This window comes from Poecilia mexicana, unplaced genomic scaffold, assembly GCF_051168715.1.
Source record: "Poecilia mexicana isolate PSO_F unplaced genomic scaffold, ASM5116871v1 scaffold_2, whole genome shotgun sequence".
Classification (NCBI taxonomy): domain Eukaryota; kingdom Metazoa; phylum Chordata; class Actinopteri; order Cyprinodontiformes; family Poeciliidae; genus Poecilia; species Poecilia mexicana.
In genome coordinates this window covers 55,936,693-55,962,315 of record NW_028263371.1, presented here as the reverse complement: position 1 = coordinate 55,962,315, position 25,623 = coordinate 55,936,693, and the positions used below count along the sequence as shown (strand labels likewise).

At 38.9% G+C, this 25,623-nt stretch overlaps 2 protein-coding genes and 1 long non-coding RNA gene across 3 annotated transcripts in view; 1 reads left to right on the top strand and 2 right to left on the bottom strand.

The window, feature by feature from the left end:
* Positions 1-965: 965 nt before the first annotated feature.
* LOC106917789 (uncharacterized) lies at positions 966-4,279 on the bottom strand. Its single transcript, XM_014987025.2, has 6 exons — positions 3,692-4,279; positions 2,936-3,241; positions 2,641-2,769; positions 2,437-2,565; positions 1,812-1,843; positions 966-1,705 (listed from the first exon to the last, which is right to left on the bottom strand). Exons 2-6 carry the CDS (start codon positions 3,198-3,200, stop codon positions 1,412-1,414), a joined length of 849 nt encoding a protein of 282 aa, XP_014842511.2. The 5' UTR covers positions 3,201-3,241; positions 3,692-4,279; the 3' UTR covers positions 966-1,411.
* A 293-nt stretch (positions 4,280-4,572) lies between these two features.
* Positions 4,573-25,623, top strand: part of LOC148160973 (uncharacterized) — a 40,558-nt gene continuing 19,507 nt past the window's right edge. Inside the window, exons 1-2 of the long non-coding RNA XR_015762122.1 lie at positions 4,573-5,081; positions 21,574-21,791. This is a non-coding gene — a long non-coding RNA (uncharacterized LOC148160973). The remainder of the gene's footprint in view (positions 5,082-21,573; positions 21,792-25,623) is intronic.
* LOC106917787 (protein FAM171B-like) lies at positions 5,907-17,112 on the bottom strand. The gene is made up of 8 exons (XM_014987017.2): positions 16,938-17,112; positions 11,499-11,732; positions 9,765-9,857; positions 9,524-9,682; positions 8,458-8,628; positions 8,265-8,381; positions 7,697-7,820; positions 5,907-7,290 (listed from the first exon to the last, which is right to left on the bottom strand). Exons 1-8 carry the CDS (start codon positions 17,101-17,103, stop codon positions 6,483-6,485), a joined length of 1,872 nt encoding a protein of 623 aa, XP_014842503.2. The 5' UTR covers positions 17,104-17,112; the 3' UTR covers positions 5,907-6,482.

The window sequence follows — 25,623 nt, the reverse complement described above, 5'->3', positions numbered from 1 at the left end:
CATAACTCTACAGTTTCGCCTCTGTTCAGCTGCTGTTTCCAGCTTCGGCATCGGCTGGAAACGGGGACATGAAGAGGAGGATGGAGATCAGCTCCGGGTGGGCGCAGCTGAGCGCTGTTGGACACATCCATGCTTGATGGGTTTCCGTCTGCGCCGGAGGTGAAACCGCCTCTCATTAGCTGCGGTTAGAGGAATCAGACTCTGGAGTGAAGCTGGTTACCAACCCAACGCAGCCTCTCTGCAGCTGATGGAGGTTTTCACTGGGAAAGCAGCTAATTCCCTGTGACTCTCAACTAATCCGGCACATGTGGGAGTTTTTAGCTCCAAAAAAGATGTTCAGAGTTGTAAAAACGTCAGGGAGAAATATGGCGGTGAGGCAAGCGGGAGGTGTGAGAGTGTTGTCCTCCTGCTGCTGTTTTATGATCCACCAACTGCGTCAGACTGTTTCCATTCCAAGCGCGTCTTCCAGCCACCGGCTTTCTGCGCCTTGGTGCGCCGCCAGAAACCCGAGATCCCGTCCCAGACTGGAGACGCGACTCCGGCCAATATTTACTGGCAGAAAGAAAGCAGCGATGCCGTTTTTCCCGAGCCTGAATAATTTAAAAGGATGTCTGTCAGAGAGCCACCGGAGCTTTTAATTCAAACTGTCCACTGATGGTGTATTAGCTGCATTGTTAATGAAAGCAAATCTGTGAAAATCCTTGAGGAATACCCGTCACGATTAACGGCCTCCAAAACAAACCCGGAGCAGTTCTGCCCTCTGGTGGTGGAACTGTCAAACTGCAACAGAAACGTGCCGCCTTCTGCATTAATCGCTGATCATAAGTTTAAAAAAGAAAAAAGTATGAAATAGATGAAGTAATACTGAATTAAATTTATCTTTGAAATTGTTGACTCTTAATGGGGAATATTTGTGAATTCGCAGTACAAAATCTGATTTTGATCGCAAAAACAATCGTGACTAATCAACGTGTAAAATATTCATTATTTAATGATAAAGTGCTTTTTTAATACAGACTTCTATTTATACATGTTGACATTCTGCCACCACAGGCTCAAAGTGAAAATGAATATCACATCCAATGACTTAAATCCTACATTTAAAATTTAAACAATTTAAAATCTTTTATGTGGAAACCATTAAATAATATTTTGTAGTTCATTCTCAATTAAAAACATTAAAATTCAGAAGTGTCCCCATCACTGGTTTTCAACATTAGCTGAAGCACGAAATGAAAAATCAGCTCTGCTGTTAAAATTATTATTATTAATAAAATTACAGGGTTAATTTTACCCAGTCGGTGTTTGGTACTAAAATAAAATCATTATTCATCCTAAAAAAGACACACATATGATCAGTGCAGTGCCGTCTCTAACAATGGAGCTTCAACAGGAAATAATATTTAACATATTAATTTTGATCTGTAATGTCCAAAATGTCCCTGAGCGGTGGAAACGTCTCCAGGACTTCAGGGTCTGTGAGAAGCTGAAGGAAGTCGTCACTTTTCCCTGGGCCTTTGCTGAGAACCAGATCCAGAAGCCGGATGACGGTTTCCTGTGGGCCGGAGGAAAACCTCAGGTTCTGGTATTCTCTGTGTGAGACGATGGATTTCTGGTCGACCTGCTGCAGGACGAAGTCGGCGTCGGCCATCAGGCACTCGATCAGCTTCACCTTCTTCTCTTTGATCGTCCTTCCAGCAGGCTGCTGCAAAATTCAGAGCAAACGTTCAAGAGATGTAAAAAAGTTCAATGAAAATGTAAATATTTTGAGTTTTCAGAGGTAATTCTTGTTGGACTTTAGAGTCTGTTACCTGGCAAAGATCGTCAGCAGTTCCTGCTGGAGCTGGAGGGAAAACAGGAAAAACACGACGGCGTGATAGAAAAAAGGGAAATAAATTTCTGCTAAAAATCTTAGAAACGTTTAAATTTTCTAGAAGAAAACGATGAGGCCATTTCTGAGTCTGAAAATACCCTCTTTTAAACTCAAGTTCAAAACTTGCTAGAAAAAAATGCTGAATTTTTTTATATTAATCCAATAAAATTCTCAAGAAAAATACTTTGAAAAGTCTGAATTTGAAAAGTTGAACATCTTTAGATTAATTTAAAATGTTTGACAAAAACCTTGGGAACTCCTGAGTTTGAAAAGTCTAAGAAAATTAAAAGTTTTTTCTTAGAAATGAGCTTCACATTTTCACTTGTTCAACTTTTAGCTGGCGGTGCCTCCACTGCTTTGTTACGTCTGAATTTATGACAGATCTGGATGTAAAATGGTGGCAAAAACATCACAAGTTCCCCAGAGAACCAGGCGGGGGGTTTAAATCGCTAATATTTGTTTAAATATGCAATTTCCCTCAGAACTCTGTAAAGCTAACAGGGTGACTCTGACCTCGCTCCGGAGATGACCTGATCTGATGTTGATAAAGTCTGAGCCGTTACCTGAAGGGACCTGAGACGGATTAATGTTCACAGAGAAGTTTATGTTTCCAGCTTTGACTCCGTCTATCCTGTCAGCAATGATGACGCTCCCTCCTGTTGCAGTGTAATGAGCGCCTGATGCAGAATGACCTGAGTAAAGGAAAATTAAAAACAGAATCAACATGAACTCACAGAGAAATGCGTGTCTGAGATATTCATCCCTACCAGATGGATTTCCTCTTGGGCTGCTCACTGTTTCCACTTTACATGTGAGAGATTTCGTATTAACATTACGGAGCGTTCTGCTGGTCACAACACTGTTTTCATCGGCAAATATCGACGTAACAGCCGAATCTGCAAACACGAAATAATAAATCAGAAATCTGCTATCCGATTCAAGAGTCACTCAGTAACGGCTTTAATAACCATCCAATCATCTTCCTCTTATTTGATAAGATTCCTGTTTATTTATGGCTCTAGATAAAGTTTAAATGCTAAATCTGATGAGACGTCTCCCGACCATCAGAGGAGGATCTGAAGAACTGCTGCAGCTGATGGTACTGTCCCTGGTTCCTCCTCAGGATGTCCGTGAACGCCTCACAGGCGTCTGCTCCTTTACTAATGATCAGTTTCAGCAGGAGGCTCATCTGCTCTTCCTTCGGCTGCCCTGTTATCTTTTTAAGTTCATTTACACTTAAAATGTCTCCGCACTCATCGAGGATGTGACCAGAATCTGCTGAAAGCCACTGGCTCAGTTTGTCCTGCTGGGACTGCAGTCGTTCCATGTCCTGCAGGGGGCGCCAGAGGGCAGCGGGTAACACTCCGCCTTCACCAGAAGAAGAGCAAAGCAGATTCAACTTAAATAAATGACTTAAATAAATTAAGTAAATTAATTAAATTCATCCAAGTACATTATTAAGTTTAAGTTGTCCAGTTAAACAAACATCATAAATGAACTTCTTTCAATTAGATGGGAGCATTTTATTTCATTTGAATAAACTATTCTTGTTTTGCAGTGTTCATTTAAAAACTTCTGAAAAGGAAAAAAGTTTTTCCATCTTTGTTGTTTTTTACTTAAACCTTCTAACAGTTTATATTTCTGTATTTTCCTGTTTTTCATTCTCCTGCACAGATCAAAGCTGAACGGCTGAGCTGATCTTTAACCTCTTTTGAAATAAAACCTGCAGTTTTTCATTAATTCAACTCATCTGAGAACTTTTCCCCCGATTAGAACAAATATAAGCGGTTTGAGCATCAACAGCATTAGTTTAGTTACCTTTTCAGAGGGAAATGCGGTAGAAACTGTCTGAAGAAGAGAGGAAGGAAGTTTCTGTTTCTCAGAAAGGAAATCGTGCTTCTTCCTGTTTGGGTTGAACGGTAACCTGATCCGGTAACGTGGCTTCACGCGCGCAAACAACATGAGCGCGAGCTGCATAGCTGCGTAATAAACAAATGACGTCATCTTCACCGGCAGCAAGGTGGAGAGGAATTTCATAAGGAGATACTGATTATTGATAGATAAGCAATAACTACATTTTATTAGATTATTACAAAAAATAGGAGATTTAAGTAAATCAATGAAAGCATCTAAAAAATATAATAAAAAACAAATAATCTCATCTACATAAGTAAAAGCCTTTAAAGCAAAATTTTTTATTAATAAATAAATTCACAACAATAATAATATTTGGTAAATAATAAATATATAAAATGCATAATTAAATTAATAAAAGCATCCTAATAAAAAAAATCTAAAAAAAGGGAAAAATAAAGAATCTCACATATATAAATAAAAGCTTGTAAACATAAAAAATTAAAACAAAACAAAAAACTATGCAATAGTATATAAATAAAATATCAAAATAATTAACTGCATGGTCTAAAACTATAAAAAGTTAGTAAATAAAAAAAAACAAATATATATATATATATATATATTTATATAAATAGAACAGACAACATGTATTAAAGTGAAAATTAAGTAAATGTGTATAACACATAAAACAGTAAATAAACCATGCATCATTATTATTATTATTATTATTATTATTATTATTATTATTATTATTATTATTCATAAATATGCTAAACAATATGAATAAAAACATTTAAATGAAGTAACAAATTAATAAATAGGGCCTTTAAACTCAATTAAATTGGAGGATCCATAAATTAAATTAAGTCTGTTGTTTTTAAAGTGGTAAACTTTTATTTGTTTGGTTGTTAGTGCGCAGGTCAACTCAATGTGGGCAATTAGGCACTTGGTCGGATATCATAGCAGAGAGAATAGGGCGCTTAGTTTTTCTTTGGACGTCACAGTTTGAGCTCGCTGCGAGGACTTTTCGGTAGATTATATTTCGGACAAATTATTCTAATTTGTTGATAAGGTTATAAAAGGCGTTGTTTTAATATTCTGCGGATGTTTTTTCGAGGAACGGCCCGACCTCAGCGTGTCGGCGGCCATGTTGGTTAGCTACGGCTGAAACACCTGCGAAGGAGAAACCGCGCCAGGAGTTAGCATCAGATGGAGGTGGATTTGAGGGGGAAATGGCGCCGAAGAGGAAATGGAGAGAAATGGAGAGTTACTTCAATCAAGCGGGAATCTGTTGGATTCATCATCCAAAGGTGAATGAAACAAATCCCGGACCAAGAAGACGTCGGACAAGGTAGGAGCTGCTGGGATGCTAACGCTGCTGATGGACGCCAAACGCTTTGGCTTTCGCTAAGTGGCTGCTGGTTTGGTTTCAATTAGCTGCTGATTTATGTAAAATGGCTGCTTGTTTGGTTAGTTTTAAGTTTGTTGTGTTAAATGGCTGCTGGTTTTAGATTAGCTGCTGATTTGCTATGCTGAACTAGCTCAGAAGGATTCTGGTGAGGTGAAAATCCTCATCCTTTGTGAGTTTTCATGACGCTTGTTATGATCTGATGCAAGAAGCTTGTTGATAGGCCTGTCACGATAACAAATTTTGCTGAGCGATTGTCTAAAAAATATTGCGATAAACGATAATATTGTATTAGTATTAGCAATTTTAAGTTGAATTTAAATGTGAACAACAATTTTGGCATGGGAAACAACGCGGCAGCGTCATTTGATTTCATTTTTGATTTTCTGCACGCCGCCATTTCACGGAGAGACGCTCAACCTGCAGGTGTGAGGCCACAAAGGTACCGTCGTTTTTCCACCATCTTGCTTTTAGAATATCTGTGTGGTACCCGTTCATTTTGTACAGGTAGTTTTTCTAGAAGCCATTTTTCTGTTGTTGGTACTTCTGACTCATTTTTAAAAAAGAAAAATAGAAACTACTAAAGGAAGTAGATGACCTGTAAAAGCGACCATTATATTTTAAATAATAAAACAAAACTTCATATTTTCTTACAAACTAAACCCAAAATAAATACTTTGGTGAGAAATATGAACCTTTTATACTGAGACCAATACATACAGACATGAACAGACACAAAGGTTTAAAGCGAATCCCTTTTTATTTTCACTAGTGCAGACAGTATAGTAGATAGTAGACATTTGCATCAAACTTATTCAAAAATAAAAAGTTACTCTGATTTTTATGAATGGAGAACTAATGGATGTGAAGTGTTTTGGGGCTTTAAGGCGATTTAAAGGTGTAATCTGCCCCATCTGAACCTAAAATCTGTAAACTGAACCTCTGAAGTCGGTTACAAATATTAGAACTATTAAAAATAAATTACAGGAATAGTCAAATCACGGGAAACCTCGTATTATAAATTCAAAATGACATGAGAATAGTAAATTCAAGAATGGTTGTTTGAGAACAGAGTATCACGAGAATAAAGTCGTAGTGAGGAGCACAGTCACAATGTTACCAGGATAGAGTTACAGCAATAGTAATGCTGCAAAGCTAAAGATGCTAGAAATTATTTCGTACAAAAATAGTTATTAGAACTTTATTCTCCTCATACTTCAGCTTCATTCTCCTGCTATTTTCTTTATTCTTGCACATGTTCACATAATGACAAATCTCATTACGACTTTATTCTCATAACTGTGACTCCGTCTTCTTGCAGCAGCTCCTGATTGGATCCAGTTTTCACTGCTGAGTGTTTTTATTCGTCGGGTTTTTAATGAACGTAGCGTTTCTCTCCAGAGTCGCTCTCCTCCCCGTCGTCTGATTCAGTTCGCTCAGATCCACTCCGGAGTCCAAACTGGTTTCTCGACTCTCCATGGTCCGCCGTCGTCTCTGCTGCTCCGACCCGGCGTACCGGATCTCCGCGGCCGGTTTCCCCTCCAGCGAGACGAACCAGGCCCGCGGCGCCTGGGGCAACGTCACTTTAGACAAACCTGTGACGGCGTGGACTGAATGTCTGCTTCCTGCGAGTTTGTTCAGCGTTCCCGGTACTGACGCCGACTCCGGCAGGCCGAAGGCCGTCCTGGACGCTGGTTCTGATCCGTCAGCGGTCCGGAGCTGCTCCTCGGTTTGGAGAGTCTGGGTGAAGCTTTCTTTCCTCTGCGGCTCAGTGGCGGCGGCTCCGTTTGAGGCTCGCGGCAGCGTGGCGGACCGGCTCCAGTCGGATTGGGCCGGATGCTCCTCCAGGTGGAAAACCGCCGGAGCGGGAAGGATCGCCACGGGTTGGTTGTAGAAGAACAGACCGTCAGGAGTTTGGGTTTGTTCCGAAGTCGCACCGATGAAGTCCAACTCGTTACCGTCCAACGAAACCACCACAGCGCCGGGGTTGGCGATCACATCACTGCTCTTCGCTGGAACACAGAACCCATTGCTCTGGTTCCGGTTCTGGTTCTGTCCAGATGTTTCCGATTCCTCATCGTCTGTGGAAGTGGTTTGGTCTTTTCTCACCACGGCTGCCGTCTGCCTCGGTTTAATCTCACTGAAATTCCTCCTGAAAACAAAACGCACAGAAACTAATGATTACTGCGGTCCGAAAGTCTGAGTTCATCCTTCATGTCTTTGAAACCGAAATTACAATTTATTATGATAAACAGGCGGGTAAAAAACCCAGATCATAGAGTAGCACTACTTTGACGTATTTTTGTTCAAGTAAAAGTAAGTAAAAAACTTTTGAGCAACTGATGAAATTATCATTTAATATCTAAGAATTACATCATCAGAGGGACCAAAATATGAAGTTTAGTGGAAATTTTGGTATTTTTTTGGACCAAAATGACAATAATTCAAATGGGTAACAAAATCAGGAAAATGTTTCCAAATCAGTTTCTTTCAATAAATAATCTAAAACTGTGGTGATGTTTAGGATGAGAGCATTAAACTAAAATAAAAGTTTTTACCTGCAGTAACATAAAAGTCCAAACAGAAGACAGACGATGATGACGAGCGTTCCTCCAGCCAGAACCACCAGGAAAAACCAATGTTGTGAGACGAAGTCAACTAGAGTCTGAAGTCCAAAGAAACCTAAAGGCAATAAAAAGTTAATAAAATAAGTCAAATACTACACAGAATACTTTTTATTACAAATCCTTAAGCTAGTTTTATCCCAGTTCATATAAAAGCTTCAAATCAATATAATTTTGCTTTTAGACCCTTTTTGTTCCCCTCTCTTTTTATGGAGAACGGGTCCTAGATGAGGGACCAGATGAAGCGCAGCTTGAAAACCCTTATGGTGAGAAATATTTTCTGCCAATATACTCCACATTACTCCAGATTTTAGTTCGCTTGGCGTTCACATATGCATTCAAACCGCTGAAGAGTTCACTTCAACCGATCCGACGTTTAGAGTTGGACGAAAGCGGACCAAACAGGGCTGGTGTGAATGCACCCCAAGTTTATAGCCTTAGTTAGTCTTTTCTTGCTCTGTTCTTTCGGCAGGACTCAAACACATCTGAAGTGAAAACCTGCCTCTGCTGGAGGTCAAAGGTGCTGCGATCCAGTATCCCAGGTGAGGAGCGGTGAAAGTCCACATCAGTTTCCCATCCACCAGCGCCATCTTTCCCAGTCCGTTCCTCATCCATCCACCTGCGGCGAAATGAATCACCATGAAACCAGTTAGCATGCAGCTGGTCCGGTGGAGGGCTTACCTATCAGGACTGACCAGCAGTTCTGCTGAAGAACCAGGCTGGAACAACGTCGGACTCCCGGAGCCCTCGGCTCTCGGGAACGTTGAGGCTGATCTGGATCGGGCCGCTGACGTCCAGCTCCACGTCTCCGGAGAAAAGCTGCACACTGACGGCCGCCACCGGACTCAGCTCCACGCTCACAAATCCTGAGAGCATCAAACTGAAGTCAGGACGAATGATTCCTACGACGACGCCAGTCAGAACGTAATTCATTTATTCAACAGAATTAGGGGGTTTGGTTTACGACGGTCACTGTAGATGGAAAAATAAAGCACATTTCCATCAAAAACTCAAAAAATTTGAGATTAATCTCTAAATTCTGAGCGCCAAAATGAAAAAACTTGAGAAAAAAACTTTAGATTATTTTCAGATTTTCTAGAAAATAGCTTATAGTAAAATTTTTCACTTTTGGAGATTTCCTGAGTTACAAAAAGCAAATATTTGATTTTTGGAGCTCAGAAATTTCCAAGTTATTTCTAAAAAATTAAGCTGAAAATTTCTGCGTTTTTGTTGTTTTTTTAGTGTAGATTTACTCTTTTGTTCTTTTATATCTATGATTGCCCCTAAAAAGTTAGCTACACTAAGACTGAAATGGTAATCTTAAACATTAGCTCTGCTAATGCTAAAAGGATATATCAACATAGCATTTGTGTAAAGCTAAAGCACAAATTACAACCAAGTTGATAACCAACATATGGAAAACTATTTTAAAACTAAATTACTGGGTTATTCATCTGCTTTAAATAGAACTTAGCTTGTTGTGAAATCACAGAAAAATACCACCAAAGTGGGCGGAGCCAAGAGAACCATTAGAACCAATAGAAAAATTCAACTGCAGTAGCCACCATTCAACCCAAAGAGGGCAGCACTGAGACAATTTCAGGTCAAATATTGCAGAATTATATGAATTTACACAAATATGTCAGACATGAAACACTTTATCTGCATGAAACTGTTGGCTTAGTTTAGGTGCTTAAAGTGTTAAATTCCCTTTCTGAGCTGTAAGACCTGCTCAGTGTGGCGTAGGGATGAAGTAGGTACCTGACTTGCTGCTCACGATGCCCAGCGTGTTCAGCGAGTCGCCCTGGTCTGAGGTCAGCCGAGGAACCGTCAGGTACGATCTGATGGCGGTCAGATTCCCGCCGAGCGTCAGGTTCAGGAGCCGCTGAGGAAATCTCACTGTGGCCTGAGACACTGCAGCTTCAACAGGAGAGATTTTCACATTTCTGCCCAGTTTTCATGTTTTTACTTCACTGGGAAGCAAAAGAAACATTTCCACCACCTGCAGTTCTGCTGGTGATCAGAACCGAGTCGTCGAACAGCCAGACGTTCCCTCGGGTCAGAGCCAGCAGGGACAGAGTCACCGACGAAAAGACTGCAGGAATGAAGAAACACAGGCCAGACAGAACTCAACACTGGAGCCTGCAGGGGGCGCTGCAGGGCCTCGACAGGCGGAGGGAGGGAAAGAGGACTTTTAAAAATAATCTTAAATACAATATAGTAAAATTTTACTTTAATGTTATCTTTTGTTTTCTGATTGGCTGCCAGTCTGAGCCTAGGGAGCAAAAAACGGAAAAGTTTGACGAGAAAACCTTTCAGCATGCAGAAAACCAGAAGGACAGTTAAAAAAATTACATTTGATGTGATTAATGTAAAATAGTACATGTCTTCTTAAAATCAGGAGGTAACTATAGTGAAAAATTATTTGTTAAAGTCATAATATTTTCCACCACAGAACTCATGGCCAACTGAAATGAGATGTTATGAGGCAAAGTTTTACTGAATAGCGAATAAAAAACACGGTAAAAGTTTCTTTACATATTTTGTAGCTTTGAGTTTTCCAGTGGTTAATATTTCATGTTTTAGTGTTTCTCCACTAGTTGGCGCTGTTTTGTTCCCTTTCTGATGATGAGTTTATGTAACATTCATCACAGCTGAGAGTTTAAAATCTACTGAGCTGTTGCATAATTAGTTTAGGACTTGGACTAGACCAGGGATTTCTAAACTTTTCATCACTTGTCAAAAGGAAATGCATATTTTCATGCATATGAAATGCATATGAGAAAAATAATTTTAATTTTGTTTTGTTGGAGAGGGAAATGTGAAAATTGTTGCAGATCTAAAATGTACAAAAAGTTTTTCAGGTTTTCCTCATTTAAATAAATGTCTTTATTAAAAAAACAGAAACAATTTGGTTAATTCTGAGCAATAAACACAACTTTTAGGTAACAGTTTTAAAATACTTTATTGGCCAATTGTAATAAATTATTGAAAATCAAAGTTTGATTTGAGTAAAAGGCACAGGACGGATGTGGACGTTACATGAGAAAGTGACTGGGAGGGAAATACGTTTTGTTTTTAAAAACAAAACAAAATTAAGTTTTGTTTGACTTTTACACACTAGAAATTAATTTGTCTTTAACAGTTAAATTAAAAAATGTAAAAATCTCTCCAAAATGGGGATAAAAGTTCCACAGAGTTAAAAATAACTTATTTTATAGCTATAATTAGAAATGTTTTCATTTAATTCATTAAAATGAATTAAAATTTTGTCCAAAATTCTGAAGTCAAAGTTTTCAGGAACCAAATCTTTTATTTTTTCTCTCACCACAATTAAAAAAATAATTTAACAATTTTTAAGGTAAATTATTTTAATTTTACCTGCAAAACAATAAATAAAACATGTGCTACACTGATTTAACTTTTTTGGTTAATTTTTTATTTTTTATGTATATAAAATGTTTTTAGTTTATTCACAGCAATGAAAATATAAATTTTACAAAACAAATTTTGCCACATTTGGCCAATATGACTTTGCATGACCAAGTCTGAATAAAAACTCTAGAAGTTTGTCACACAACTTATGAGATAAAAAATAAAAAACTAAAGAATTAGTTTTGTTGTGACATTTTACGTTTAAGAAGATTTAAACATTTGTGGCACTCAGAACTAATCCAGGGGCCACAAATGGCCCCCGAACCGCACCTTGAACACCCCTGGACTTGGTTTGACTCACTGGGTTTCCTGCTGGTTTCCCACAGCAGCAGAGCGGAAATGAAGCCCTGCTTGCTGGTTGCCACGGCGACGGGAAGCCCAGCGTGGAACGGCACGTGGAGCCGGGCGTCGCCGGCGCCGCCGCTGAAAGCTGCGCTGCGCAGGGTGTGGTTGACGAAAAGCTCCACCGCCGCCTTGCTGAGCGGCCGCCCGGTCAGCATGTCGCTCACCCGAACCCGCAGGACGAAGCTGCTGCCTGTTGGAGGAGCCGAGAGAAAACAGAACGTCACTTTTCCAGACAACCTCCAGCAACTTTCACCAGACTGAAACAAGATGCACGTTTGTGCTGCTTTTACTCTGAAGATATTGGTGAAAGTTCGAAGGTCAGCCAACCCCACACATTTATGAAATCGAACAAATGTGGTGTATTTTTAATAAGATCTTTAAAATGGTAGCCACACGACTCCCCCTAGTGGTCTGGAGGACTTCTGTGTTGATCGAGTTTGCAGCTCTTATACTAGCGGGTTTTTTTTTTTTTTTTTTTTTTTTTTAAGTTTATTGCTGCATTTTTCCCCCTTGCTCTTATTTTGTATTTTATTTACGGTTGCAGCAATTTACATTTGCTGCCTGTAGGTTTTTGCTTCTGTTGTCTGTAGTTGGAGCCTTTATTGTTTCTGCTGCATTTCCCTTTTTGTATGCGTTTCAGATTTCTGCGTTATGTTTGCAGTGCGTAACGACCAAAAAACGATGTTTTAGCTGATTTTTAGGAGCAGTTAGTCTGATGGCGTATAAAACCCGTTTTTATCATAAGAGTTGAACATGTAATTACTCCCTGTCTCTCAGCAAGACATTTCTGTCTCCTGGTCTGCAAGCAGCTCATCCTTTTCTGCTAAAAGGGGATTTGAAGTTTAAAGACGTTTCTTTGAAGCAACCTGCAAATTTCACAGCAGTTTGCCACAAAGAAGCCATTTTTCATCCTTAATGAAGCGCTAAAGCTCGCTTACAGCAGCTTCTGAGGCGCCGTCGCATCACAAACATCAGAGTCCCTCCTAATCCTGCTGCTGGAAGATTTGCCAACAGGTTTACAGACATAATCACGACGCTTCATATCAGCTTTCAGGCCAAACTCGACCCGATCGTTACCCCAAGCAGATAGCGGTAGCTTGTAGCCGCGTCTGTTTTCAGTGTCGGTGAGAAACGAGCCAGTTCATTTGTAGGCCTGTCGCGATAAACGATAAATCAATTAATCGCATGATAAATTAAACCAATCGACCTCATTTTAATTATCGGCTTTATCGTCTCTTCCTGCCTTTTTTTCTTTCTGTTGATGACTCTGAATGCTTTACCAGAATCAACCTGTGGTGCAAGTGGCTAGAGTCAGCGTAAAGTCCTGAATGAAAATCATTATAACCTATTTATGTCACGTTAACGAAGAACAGCTGAAAACTTACCGGGTTCATCAACTGCGGTAGCAATTTGGCTCCAACTCCTCCTCTTGTCATTTCTATATTCTTTGCACGAAATGTTGAATAAATATTAATGTTGTTTCCACATATCATCTCCGATGTCCGCTGGACTCCGGGTTGTGCCGTGTCAGCTGTTTGTGATTCCCCTCCATAATTTCCCCTCAGAAAGCAGGAGGAGAATCCGGCTTTCTGATTGGCTACCTGTCACATTCAGCGTTAAGCTCCCGGTCGGGGAAAACCCTGATTTAGATCGGAGCGACCACGACGACCTACCATAACACACCACACACTGCAGGATGATCGGTTACGAAATCACCAGCAACAATCTTAGATCGGCCAACGATCTAAGATCGTCATAAAGAGAAAATAGGGGCAAAAAATCGTGTAGTGTGAACTGCAGTAGGTGGTCGGATGTGCCCGTCTTCTCTATTTAAATCTAGTGATTACTGAAGGCCAATATAGTATACAGACTTTATAATCTGCACTCTTTTGGTTGAATGCAGTTCCACTTTGGCTTCATGTTGTTTAGCTTTTATTCAAGTACGTTTTTTGTTAATGGAGACTGAGAATCTTTTATTTTTGTTTTTGGTTGTTTTGTTTATTTAGTATCAGTTCCAGTGTTATGTGTTCTTATGAAAATAAAGTGTATCTATGCCAGGAAATCACATGCATTATTACGTCATTTCCATTAAATCAGCGTCAGAAGGTCTTGAAACAATATTATCGTTTATCGCAATAATTTTTTAGACAATCGCTCAGCAAAATTTGTTATTGTGACAGGCCTATTTGGCAGAGATGCTAACACCACTGCAGATGGACGGACGGCGGTTCTGGGAGAGGAAACGTCTCTTTGAAGCGTTTTCCTGCGTCAGTGACCAAACACAACAGAAGAGGCAGGTCACCAAATCTGAGACAGACTGTTTTTGGTGCCAGATTACTATAATCCCTCCATTTGGCAAGTTGAGCCGCGAGATGAAGCGACTGTAGAAGATGAAATATCATGTTTGACTAAGATGTGGCTGAAAGTGGGTTGATATCTGTCATTTGTATCATATGATTGAAAATGAAGATGCAGGAGGGAACAGAAACGTGTTGACCAGTCGATTCGCTGCGACCACCAGCAGATCAGACAGATGGTCCGGCGGGGAATTATCTCTGATGACCCGCGTCGCCCGGCTCGTGTTTCTGGGACGAGGCCATTGTTTCAGCTGATGGATGAGAAACGACGGCTCCCTTAACGGGATTATTATTTTATTATTGCATGTTTGTTACTCTTCAGTGTTTCAGATCATCAAACCGATTAAATTAAACTCAATACAAGTCAACATAAAATTCAGTTTTAAATGAAGGTGCTTATTATTAAGGAATTAAAAAAGATCAACAGAAATATTGTTTTTATGGAGCCTGATCAATAATCACCGTGGAGAGGGGAAAAATGAAACGTTTATAAATTGTCATTTTAAAAATAGAAATATACACCCACAATTACATAAATATACATACAGATCAACCTATCAGCTGTATGCAGGCAATAACTGTTCAAAGGATTAGGACCACTGAACTTCTTTTTTTCATAATTCCAACTTTTTTCTCAGAATTACGACTTTTGATGTCTCAGATCAAAGTTATAATTTAATTTAATTTCAAATGTCTTCCATACAAATCAAATGTTCGGAGCACTTTTTTGAAGTCCAAGATTTCAGTTTCACAATCTGTTCAAGACTCTGTGTGAGGGAACATCTGTACTAATTAAAGAGCATTTAGTCAAAGTGCAGTTTAGTTAAGAGTTAAATCTGAAAACAACCCGTTAGCTGGAGGAGTTCGCTGTCGTAACAGGTAAACTAGACCAAATACTTCATCAGGTTTGAATTTAAATGTTCAATGTTGTTTAAGAATCATTAGAATAATTAAGCAGCAGCTCTAAAACCAAAGAAGCCCACCGGGAAATGTCCCATTAAAAGGCCAGTCAGGACTTTCCCAGTGGGCTGGTTGGACATTTACTACTGATTTTTTCTAATAACTGTTAAAATAACTTAAAAGCCAAAGGTTCATTTAAATTGAACCTGATCAAGGCTGGAGGAAGTTGTTTTAACAGGTGGATCAGTCGCTTCCACTGAGCCACGTAGGTTTGGATTCATCTGTCCTTTAATCAAAACATTCATTTAAAAACTGCATGTTGTAATTATTTATCTTTGACTCAAATCTAAATAGGTTTGATGCTCTGAAACACTGAAGTGAGACAAACATGGAAGGAGACGAACACTTTGACTCCGCTGTGTTTCTCAGCTCGTTAAACCCGAGAATCACCCGATGCTGTGTGTATTTTTACATTTCGGTCATTAATCTCTCAGAAACACGAACTGGACTGTCCTTTCCTCCCCTGGGCTTTGAGTTGGCAGCGCCAAGCGAAGCGGCAGCCGGGCCGGAGGAGTGCGGCGCTGTTTGTGCCGGAGATAACGGCACGCTTGGCTTCACGTCCAAGCGGTCCAGAGCGGATCATGTGATGGTGCAGGGCGATGCACTCCTACATCAGCATGAATTACTCATGATAGGCAAGAAGGGTCACAAATCCCTCTTTCAGCTCCGCTGCTGTAAAACAAATCCTGGTAGGAGAAGTTCAGGACGGATTGCTTTCACTCCTGTAAATAATAAACAGAAACCGAACAAGATGGTAAATCTGCCTGGTGAACATTTGGTCTGCAGGAATTTAAGGTGTTCAGTTTTTAGCATCTTTAAATGCTGAAGAACTCGAATCGCACTGTAAATGATCAGCACAACAGCCTGATGGAGCAAACAAACAGATGGAGAAACCATTACTCATGAGGTCTACGGCAAGCAGTTGTAGCATATAGTTAAACTGAACTTCAGACATTGTTTTTTTTCAAAGCTCAATGCATTCGTTTCTACAAACGCTCCTTTGGATGTTACAATTGGGAATTTCGGATATATTTTCCAAACTGTAAACTTTCAAAAAAGGAATAAAGGGGATTTAAGTGCCTAAAGTAGATGAGGCCTCAACAGACCAGTTTATACCTGCCTGTTAATCAAGCATAACATGAAATATGAAGGTTTTTCTCAGGCTGAATTAAAATGTACCCAACTACTGTTAAAGGTTCATGTTAAGGGCCAACCTCTGGTAAAAAATCGAACTCTGGTCTGTTTCGGTTTGGTTGAAGTGAAGTCTGGTGCGGTTCGAATGCATATGCGAACGCCACGCGGATCAAAAGCAGGAAATGGACGACAGAGCAGGACATTTTGGGTAAATGCAACCAAAACAAACACTAGCATTAGCCTAGCGCTAGCGGTTGAAATGGCTTGTGGTTTCAGCCAAAGAGAAACCCTCCAACAGCTAAAATGTGATCCTTCTCCACGTTAGTTTCCATTTCATGAAGAAGGAAGTTGCTCTCAGTGTCTTCATAGGTTCTTATGTGGTTTCCTTCAGTGGTTCTTGTTGCAGCGCCCCTACAGGCCAGGAGGGGAACAGGTTGTTTTGACTCGGAGCAGAGAGAAAGAGAACAGCAGCAGCTGGAGGTGGAACAGATGATGACTTGATTTGGAAAGTTTGATCCCAAATTAAACAGTCTACAAGAATATTAGATGATCAAACACTCTAAATTCACCTGAAAAGAATTCAGTTCCAGACATCCACAATGTTTTCCTCATATTTGACATATCAGAAATGTTGATCTAAAGGACCGGTTGAGTTTGAAGAGTTTCTATGAAAATTACAGCCTATTTTATGATAAAACTGCTTGCCATATAGGCTCTTTTCCATCACTTCTTACTCATGAACAGATTAGTAGATTTGTGAGTAAATCCTCAAACAAAGGAGGATATTTTAGTCTTAATCTGATACAGATATGTAGTTTTAATGTCGATGGCACAAAATTAACTGAAATTATTAAAACATCCAAACTTATTTGATCTAAACTGGAAATAATTGAGCTGTAAAATGTGCAACATGTTTAAATTTGTAAGCAGTTCTTGCTCCAAACCTGGCAGGCCTTGCTGCTGCTGCTGTTGTTTCCTGAAGTCCTGCTTTGTGAAGTTTGTCTCATCAGCATGCAGAAGGCGTCCTTCCGTCCCCGTCAACTCTCCGTTTGTCCCCGCCGTCCCACTCACAGCCAGCGCACAGAGAACCCACTGCCACAGCCCACTCATGACCAAACCCACGGCTCAGGCTTCATCCACTGGCTGGAAAATATCCACTGCTTTACCCACTACAACCCAAACCACACTGAGCTGCAAGCTCCGCCCACTCGACCCTTCACCCCGCCCACCGGCTTCACGTTTAAATGATTTTTTATTGTGTTGAATTCCTAATAAGACAAATAAATACAAGAAACAAGAAATGTTACAGAAATGCCAAACAACTTCATAATGTTTAATACTAATGATATAAATATAAAAAAATAAAAAATAAGATCTATTTATACAGATTACATTAGAATTAGGCAACAGCTAAAGTAGGAAATTAAAGAATGATTAAATAAAAATTGTGCATGTCTCTTACATAAAAATATTGCTTTCATATAGCTGATATTAATACCAGTAATTTTATGTCATTTACATTAATATACATGTTGATATACTATATTTATATAAAATATAATCATAATGTATTATATCATGAATATAAATACTTTTAATTATTTTGAACAGATATAAATAGTGATGATTTTCACATTTGAGGCTAAATTGCACAAGATGGCAAAGCTGCAGTAATGACTATATATCACTAATTTTAACAGTTTATTTTATATACTTTTGCTGATTATATTGTATATTTATAATTAAGTAAATAAAAATCATTATTGTGATAACTGTATATCATTAATAGAAATACTAATTAATTAAACATGTTTGTTCATTATTGTAATTTGGAATCAAATTAAACCAGACATGGCTGTGCTACGTTGATGCTTATGCAGTGCTAATTATAGCAGTCATTTCCTTTTATATGTTGTTGCTGTTATTAAATGATATAAAATAAGAAAAAATGTCTGTTTTATATTGTACTATCATTAATACGAAGCCTTTTTTATATTTTTCCATTTAAAATTAAATATGTTATGCTAATGTAAATGTTTTCATTCTCACCATACATTTTCCTTTTTAATTTAACTTTACCAACTATTACATGTCACAGGTTAATAGTTTTTCTTTTATTCCATCCAGAAACATGTCGCATGGAAATATTTATATAAAGTTATTATTTAAACAAAACGTTTATTTATACATGGCTGTTGAACCGTCTAGTTTTGGCCACTAGAGGGGGCAATGCGACAGCCAGTTGAGGAAAAGCAACCCAGCCTTTTATCAGGCTGAACTGTGGTACCAGAACCGACCCGAGGGTCCGACCCGGAGGACCTGCAGCTTGGATATGGGACAAACTGGAAATAAAGACATTTCTGCAGACTTCTCTGGGTTTGTTCTCCATTAAACATTAACATTCAGCCGCAGGCCAGTTTTAATTTTTCTCTTTATACTTATATATTTTAATAAGTAATAATTCAGGTCCACTTTCAATGCGCTCCACACCTGTGTGCAGGTGTGGAGCAGCCAAAGGCGACCGGCCCCACTGGGACTGTTGGCCAGATAAATGCTGAACTCTGAATTCACACAACAGCTTCACACACATTTCCTGTTTTCCTCCAAACTCTGCTAGATTTCCACATTTTTGTGTGGATTCTTTTTCTTCCCAGGCTCATATTGTCTCTACAGGTATCTAAAATAAACCCTGTAAAGCCTGAGCCAGCCTCTGCTCTGAATACTGTTTACATAAAGATGGTGAAGCAATTTTATTTTCAGGGTGAAGGTGGGAAGACGGTCTGTTTTCCTCCATCTCTCAGCAGCAGCAGTGGAGTAAATTAGACTGTTTGTAGGTATTATTGACTGAATAACCCACTGGATGACCCCTTAATGACTTGTAATTTAAAAATCATTAATCTTAATCCTTTTATTGCCTCCAGTTTGAGTAGCAGTCGGGATTGATTGCGCCGTGTATCGCTTGTTAATTCCCATTTTGGTTAATAAAGAGACTAAAATAAACACAACATGGTGCTGTTCCGCTCCTGTTCCTCAGGTAGAAGTTCCGAGTCCTGTTTTATATATTTACATATTAGCTTTACAATAAACGAGGGTTAGTACTACACAGCTTCTTTTCACATTTTTATTTTAGACCTAAGTTTAATAATACCGTTGCCACAAACGACTTGTTGCGTTCAAGAACTTTCAACATGATAAACGCATTTTTACTCATTGGATGTGTTCATTTCTGGTTGAAATTTAAAGTTTTTTGCCTCTGTAACACCGGCACAATGACCGCCAACAGTTAGCAGTTCGCTGCTACGCTAGCGGGTTAGCTAGCATGCTAGCGCTAAAATGCTAACACAATAGAACGGTTATTTGGCCCTGAAAGCGTAGTGTACATAAAACTGGTTACTGCAGTAGCATGTTGTATATTACATTGATATAAATCACATTTGTGTGATCAGTGGACGTTAATAAGCTGACATTAAACAAAATAAAAGGAAAACTCTGCTGTTCTTCATGTATCTGTGAGCACAGGAAGCAGGAGATAAAAATTAACCAAACTGCCTCATGGGAAGCACCGCCACCCTGTGGTGAAACTTGGTACAACAGCTCAATTCCATATTCTTTCACCCCTTTTAATAAATAATCAAACATAATTTTTATAAATTTTTTACATGTTAGATTCATGATTGTGTGTAATCAGAAATCTGAACAGTTTGACTCAAATTCTCAGCTACTTGTTCTTTTCACTCACTTCTCCTTAAACATCATTATTTAACTTATTTGCGCCGTGTTGGACGTGGTTGTGGCTGAGAGCAGGTTCTGATGCCAGCGCAGGAGTGAATCCGTCCTCGGCAGGCTCCTTCATCATCACAGCTCCTGTGTGACATGGGGGCCTCAGAGAGGCAGTGAGATGACACATTTGTCCTCCCAGCTCTATTCCCCTCAGACGAAGAATAAATCGCAGTCTAAACACACAAGGAGGAGGATGGATGACAGCCGAGTCTCCAGGATCAATTTGCCACAAATTAGATACAGTGATGCTTCATTTCTCCACATAAATAGCTGCATCCGAGGGGAGTATTTTGGAAATCTGCCGGCTTTTTACTCCGGAAATCTATGCCGCCGCCTCTGTGCTCCATCCCCAACTTATTTTCCTTTTATTAATCCTTGTTTTGAGGCACACAGTGCTGCAGAGCTGCACCGCTCCTCTTAATAAAACAAATAAATGGTTTCGTTCCATTTATTTTCCAGACAAATCTATTAGTTTGGGAATAATTCCCCATTCATAATCATTTGTGTGAAATTAACTGCCTGAGAAATGAGAGCTGGCTCTGGCTGAAAGCTGCTGGAAAAAAGTCAGCATAAAGATTATTAAGATTTATGATTGATTTTATTAGTGAGATTTTATTGAAAGGTGCATTTGGGATTGGATTAAACGGAACCGCAAGTGTTAAATTTGTTAAATTAATAATTTATTTCCTGCTGAGTTATAAATGTTTGAAACAACGGGGTAAATGTATGAAGAAAACGCTGCTGGAGAAATGAGAGCTGGCTAAATCCTGGCATTCAGATAAATAAGATTTATGAAAAACCAGTTCAGCATTAAACCCAGGATTTTACAAAACTAAACCTTCTTTTTATAATGTAGAGATTTGGCTATTTGGACATAATAAAACTTATCTGGTCTTTACCAGTACGTAAAGTTATTTAAATCTAACGCCAATGACAGGGATAGCCACGCTAAGGCTAATTTGCTAATGCTAATGTAGCATTTTTGCTAACTTTGAAAACGTTTACCAAACTTTCCTTACCTTTAAAGTAAGTGTTCACAAACAGCATTTTGCTTTAGAAACAACAACCTGAACCTTAATGAAAAATCGAGATCTGTGGAATGATGTTCAACAGCAGGGGGCGCCATTAAGCTACAGAGTCAACAACTAACTGCTGTAATTTGGATTATTTAGCCTTTCAAAAGAGTTCATCCATTCATAAATGCCTCAGTTTCAAACTAGATATAAATATTTAGTTGGTTAGCTAAATATTTAGGGTCACTTTCCAGCTGAATATAGCTCAGTGCTATATTCTCAGTTAGCTAAATATTTAGCTAATAAACTAACAAAATAATTAGCACGGAGCTATAATTTCATTTAATCTAAATAGTTAGCTCACTCAATACATATTTAGCTTTATAAATATTTAAATAGCAAGTTAAATATTGAGCTTCAAATTATTTGGTTAGCTTACTATTTAGTTTAACTAAATATCTTAGAACTATATTTAGCTTGAAGCTAAATGTTTCATTTCATAACAAAATATTTAGATAAATATTTAATTTTCAAACTAAACATTTAGTTGTTAGTTGGTCTAAACTGGGTCAACAGAACTCGGCAGCAGATGCACAACAGAATGGATGAAAATGAAGTATCAGGGTTACAATGGCCTAGTCAAAGTCCAGACTTTAATGTTACTGAAAAGCAGTGATTTAAAGCAAGCTGAGCAGATAAACGGGTGTACTTAATTTTTCCTTTCTAATGGTCAGGATAAGTAAAAGTCCATGTAACAGCCTGATGGTTTTTCTGTAATCGCCTGCAGGTCACATCGAAAACGGCGGCAGGCGGCTCATGACGACTTTGGCCTAAAACTGGATGTCTGCAGCTGGGAATCGTTTCTAAATAACCCAGCTGGACCGGCGGCGACAGGCGGCCTGCAGAGACGGGAGGTTAACGAGGGCGGCCCGGACGCAGAGGGCGGTACGAGTCCAGAACCCTCACAGAGTTCCTGCATGGAGACGTTACAGGATGTTACATCAGGTAAAATGCCATTACAGCACAACTCACTCCTCCTAATGCGGCCTCTGAAAGCTTTTTGGGGCTTCATTTCAGTCAATACTTTTATTCAATTTATTTAGGGATAACAAGAAGCTTCTTGGCAGAAAAATGTCAGCGAGGAGGAAACGCAGGAAGTACCGACACCTGTTGGATTAGATGTGTTGAGATGAGAAAGGAGGAAAAAATGGTTTTAAAAAGTGGAAAACAGGAGAAAGTAAAAGTGCAGCTCATTCTGACATCTAAAAATAAATACATTAAGAAAAATCCAACTTTCAGTTTGATAAAAATCACGTTAGGGAAAAATTTGTCTGTTGGGTGACCGTCTCTAAAACTTTGAATCCAACTGTTCACCTGTTCAAGGTTTCAGTACTTTTTGCACAATTTCCTACAAAATTCACAACAGGTTTTAAATAAATTCCTACTTCAATCAGAGTCTGTATTGAGGATGTTTAAGATGTGATAGTCCGGTAAACTCGGTTCGATTCAGGTCCAAAACTGCAACATTTCTTTCATTTTCACGGTTTCAAGCCATCCAAACCCTTTAAAAACCAGTTCCCCTCCTCACCTGTGGGGGCGCTGCAGCAGGAACCACTGAAGGAAACAGCATGAAAAAGAAACTGAGTGCAACGTCTTTACAAAATGGAGTTGCTTCAGATTTTAGCGGCTGGAGGATTTCTTTTGAGTCGAGTCATTTCTCCTGTTAGCGCTAGGCTAGCACGTTTGTTGTGGTTGCATTTACCCAGAATGCCTTGCGCTGTAGTCCACTTCCTGATTATGGAGTTTCTGGTCCAATTTGTGTCGACAGCAAAGCGAGAGAAAAAAAAGCAACAAAAAAAATCCCTTAGTTTTTTTATCAGAACTTTTATTTTTAAAACTTTTTTTAAATAAAAAATATATAAAATAATTAATTTAAATGTTGTTTTTGTTGCTTGTTTCTCAGTGGCTGCTTGTGAATTTAATCAAGCTAGTGTAGCAAGGAAGAAATAAAAAGTTTGTAAATTAAAAGATCCATAAAACCCTGTGGGAATAAAATACAATTTAATGTGATTAATATAAAATATCTTTTTACATTTTCTTATAATCAAGAGGAGATTGTGATGAAAGATGTTTAATATTTGAGCTCAATCCGTCCTCCTGTTTTGTCCGTCAGTCCAAATCGACACGTCTGTCCACAGAGCCGATCCGCAGCAACACGTTCACTCCTGCATTAACTCAGGTTAATAATTTTAATCATTATTCTGAGGAATCAATCAATCTGATCCGCACCGCTGATGTCATCAAACCGTCTGATCCGATCTCAAGAGGAAGACGTTCAAACCCGACTGGAGTTTGCAGAGATGATGATGAAGCCCGTCTGGATCTGTGGTTCTGTGGTTCTGGTTCTGTGGCTCCTCTGCAGATGGGTCGCTCTGCACTCCGGTTACAGATTCATAAATGCGTCTCAGTGGTTCCAGGTGAAACGCCACTGATTGAGTTTTAATAAACATTTTATTTCTCTTCATGAAGCGATTCGCACCGCGAGGAGCTGCTTTAAATGGAGGCTTTATGACTGGAGGGACGTTGGCAGTGGAGCCTTTTGGTGGAATCACAGCTTACCTGGGAAACTGTATTGTTGTTGTTCATGCTGGGAATAATATTAACACAAAGCTGCTTTCTCCGTTTCTCCCATTAATCTTTCTGAAACTGTACATGTTGCTGTCACTTCCTCAGAGTTTTTCCATTATCCCTCAGCTTTCCCGCTAACGGCGCGGCTGCATTTTAACTCGGCCGAGATTTATGAACGATTGTCAACGCAACGCGTCTAAACCCACCGCAGGGAGTCGGTAACTTTTAAACACTGGGGAGGAGCAGACTGTCTTTCCTCTTTAACTGTATTCAGGGCATGAATCTGCATCTTCAGCAGAACTACACCAACAGAAATGTTTAAAAACGTGGGAAATGGTGTCCGAATATTTTTCATGCATTCCTGAACAAAATCATTAATGTAAAGGTGACCTTTGTCTGAAAGACGTTATTCCTTCACCAAATGATTGATGAAGCCATTAATGTTCACGTCTGAGAGCCGGTTTGATGGCTTCCAGCTGAAACAAACAGAACTAAACAGGTTTAGTCTCAGAAGGTTAGTTTAGACTGTAAACTCCAAATCAGTAGTTATAACTAGACTGTCTGAATAAAACATTTATTAAACATCTAAAAACACCACAGCAAGCAGTACTGAACGAGTTTAGCTTTCATAAATGGTCACGTGGCCGTCACCGTGTTTTATATGCTGCAATGCATCCTGGGTAGCTTGTCTGCTGGGTCAAAACATTTTCTCGAACATTCGAATGGTTTGTTATAAACACTTAAAGATGCTTTAAAGTCACTTTAACATCCATTCATTATCTTCCCATTTGCTTTAATGTTGCATTAGCTTCTGATAATGTTAGCTAACCGCACATTTAGTTTGAAAGAAAATAGTTGGCTCCATTTAGCTTAATAACTAAATATTTAGCTTAATAACTAAATATTTAGCTTAATAACTAAATATTTAGCTTAATAACTAAATATTTAGCTTAATAACTAAATATGTTTGGTGTAAAAAATATTGAACTTGCTAATGAAATGTATTGTTTGTAAAATAAACATTTAGCTTCAAACTATTTAGCTCGCTAGCTAGACATTTAGCTTGACGCCAAGTATTTGGCTACCTAACGAAATATTTCATTCACTAACTTAATACATAGCCTATAAACTAAGTATTTAGCTTTAAACTGACGTTTCATAAATGAATGAATGATGCGGTAAAAATATGACTTTAAAAACTAACCCAGGTCCTTTTTCTCTTGACAGGTAAATAAATAACCCAAATTATTGCTGTTAATTTTTTGCTGTGTCACTTTACAATAGAAGCCACTTATTATTTACAGTTCTGCAGGACTTTGTTTCCCAGTAAAGCTCGGAACAGGGTGAGGGGTGCGAATACTTCTGCACTGCTGAAGCTTTTATGTCGGGTCGGTAGCTCAGCATCTTCTTAAAAGCCTGTTTCTATTAGCCTCCTTTCTAAAATAGGAACCTGCTCTAAATTCCCTTTCAGCGTTTCCTTCCAGGACGCTGAGCAGCATGAAAAAGGATGATCCGATTTCAGCACATCACCTGATCAGCTGGTGAAGGAGGCTCCAGGAGCCAATCAGAGCTGGATCTGGGTCAAACACCTAATGACTTGTCATGGAAATTAATTTTTATAATGTGCAGAGGCTGCATGAACGAGTAAATTACTTTTCAATCCACGTTTATTACATCCCAGAACTATACAGTGTTTATCTGATAACGAGAAAATCCAACGAGTTTTGTTTACAGGTAGGTTCAGGTAAACAGAGCTGAAGAATCAATCAGGGACTCCTGGGAATAAAAGTTCTGCCTGATGAGAGTTATCAAGATTTAAGAATCAAAGTGAAATATATTTGACATATAATCAATTGTTTTAGTCCTCATGCGTCTCCAATTACTGAAAAAAGACATAAAACCCCATAAACCCCAACTGGACCTGAAAGTCATAGAGTTCAACTCGTCCATGTTTCCTCAGCCATGTACATAAACTCAGGCAAAATTAAAAACATTTTGGTGTCTGCTTTGAAAGAGTTGTGTGAAAATCTCCTTGTGAAGACCGAAAGTCTGTTTGATCAGCGATTGTTTGAAGTTTTCATTATCAAACATGGTGACATTCTGTGAATGTTAAAGACTCGATGTTTAACATTTGATGTTTTGATGAATAAATTCATCAAAACATCAAGCAGACAAGGTGGAAAAGCTCTACACCAACATGCTATTTAGC

What these genes read in the sequence shown, in the direction of transcription:
- LOC106917789 (XM_014987025.2), bottom strand. Translation starts at nt 3,200, where the DNA reads ATGGAACGACTGCAGTCCCAGCAGGACAAACTGAGCCAGTGGCTTTCA. An exon ending in TCCGTCTCAGGTCCCTTCAG is followed by an intron (nt 1,844 to 2,436) that starts GTAACGGCTCAG and finishes TTTTCCCTCCAG; the next exon opens with CTCCAGCAGGAACTGCTGAC. An exon ending in CTGCTGACGATCTTTGCCAG is followed by an intron (nt 1,706 to 1,811) that starts GTAACAGACTCT and finishes TGAATTTTGCAG; the next exon opens with CAGCCTGCTGGAAGGACGAT.
- LOC106917787 (XM_014987017.2), bottom strand. Translation starts at nt 17,103, where the DNA reads ATGAGTGGGCTGTGGCAGTGGGTTCTCTGTGCGCTGGCTGTGAGTGGG. An exon ending in GTTCTTCAGCAGAACTGCTG is followed by an intron (nt 8,382 to 8,457) that starts GTCAGTCCTGAT and finishes ATTTCGCCGCAG; the next exon opens with GTGGATGGATGAGGAACGGA. An exon ending in GGACTTTTATGTTACTGCAG is followed by an intron (nt 7,291 to 7,696) that starts GTAAAAACTTTT and finishes TTTTGTTTTCAG; the next exon opens with GAGGAATTTCAGTGAGATTA.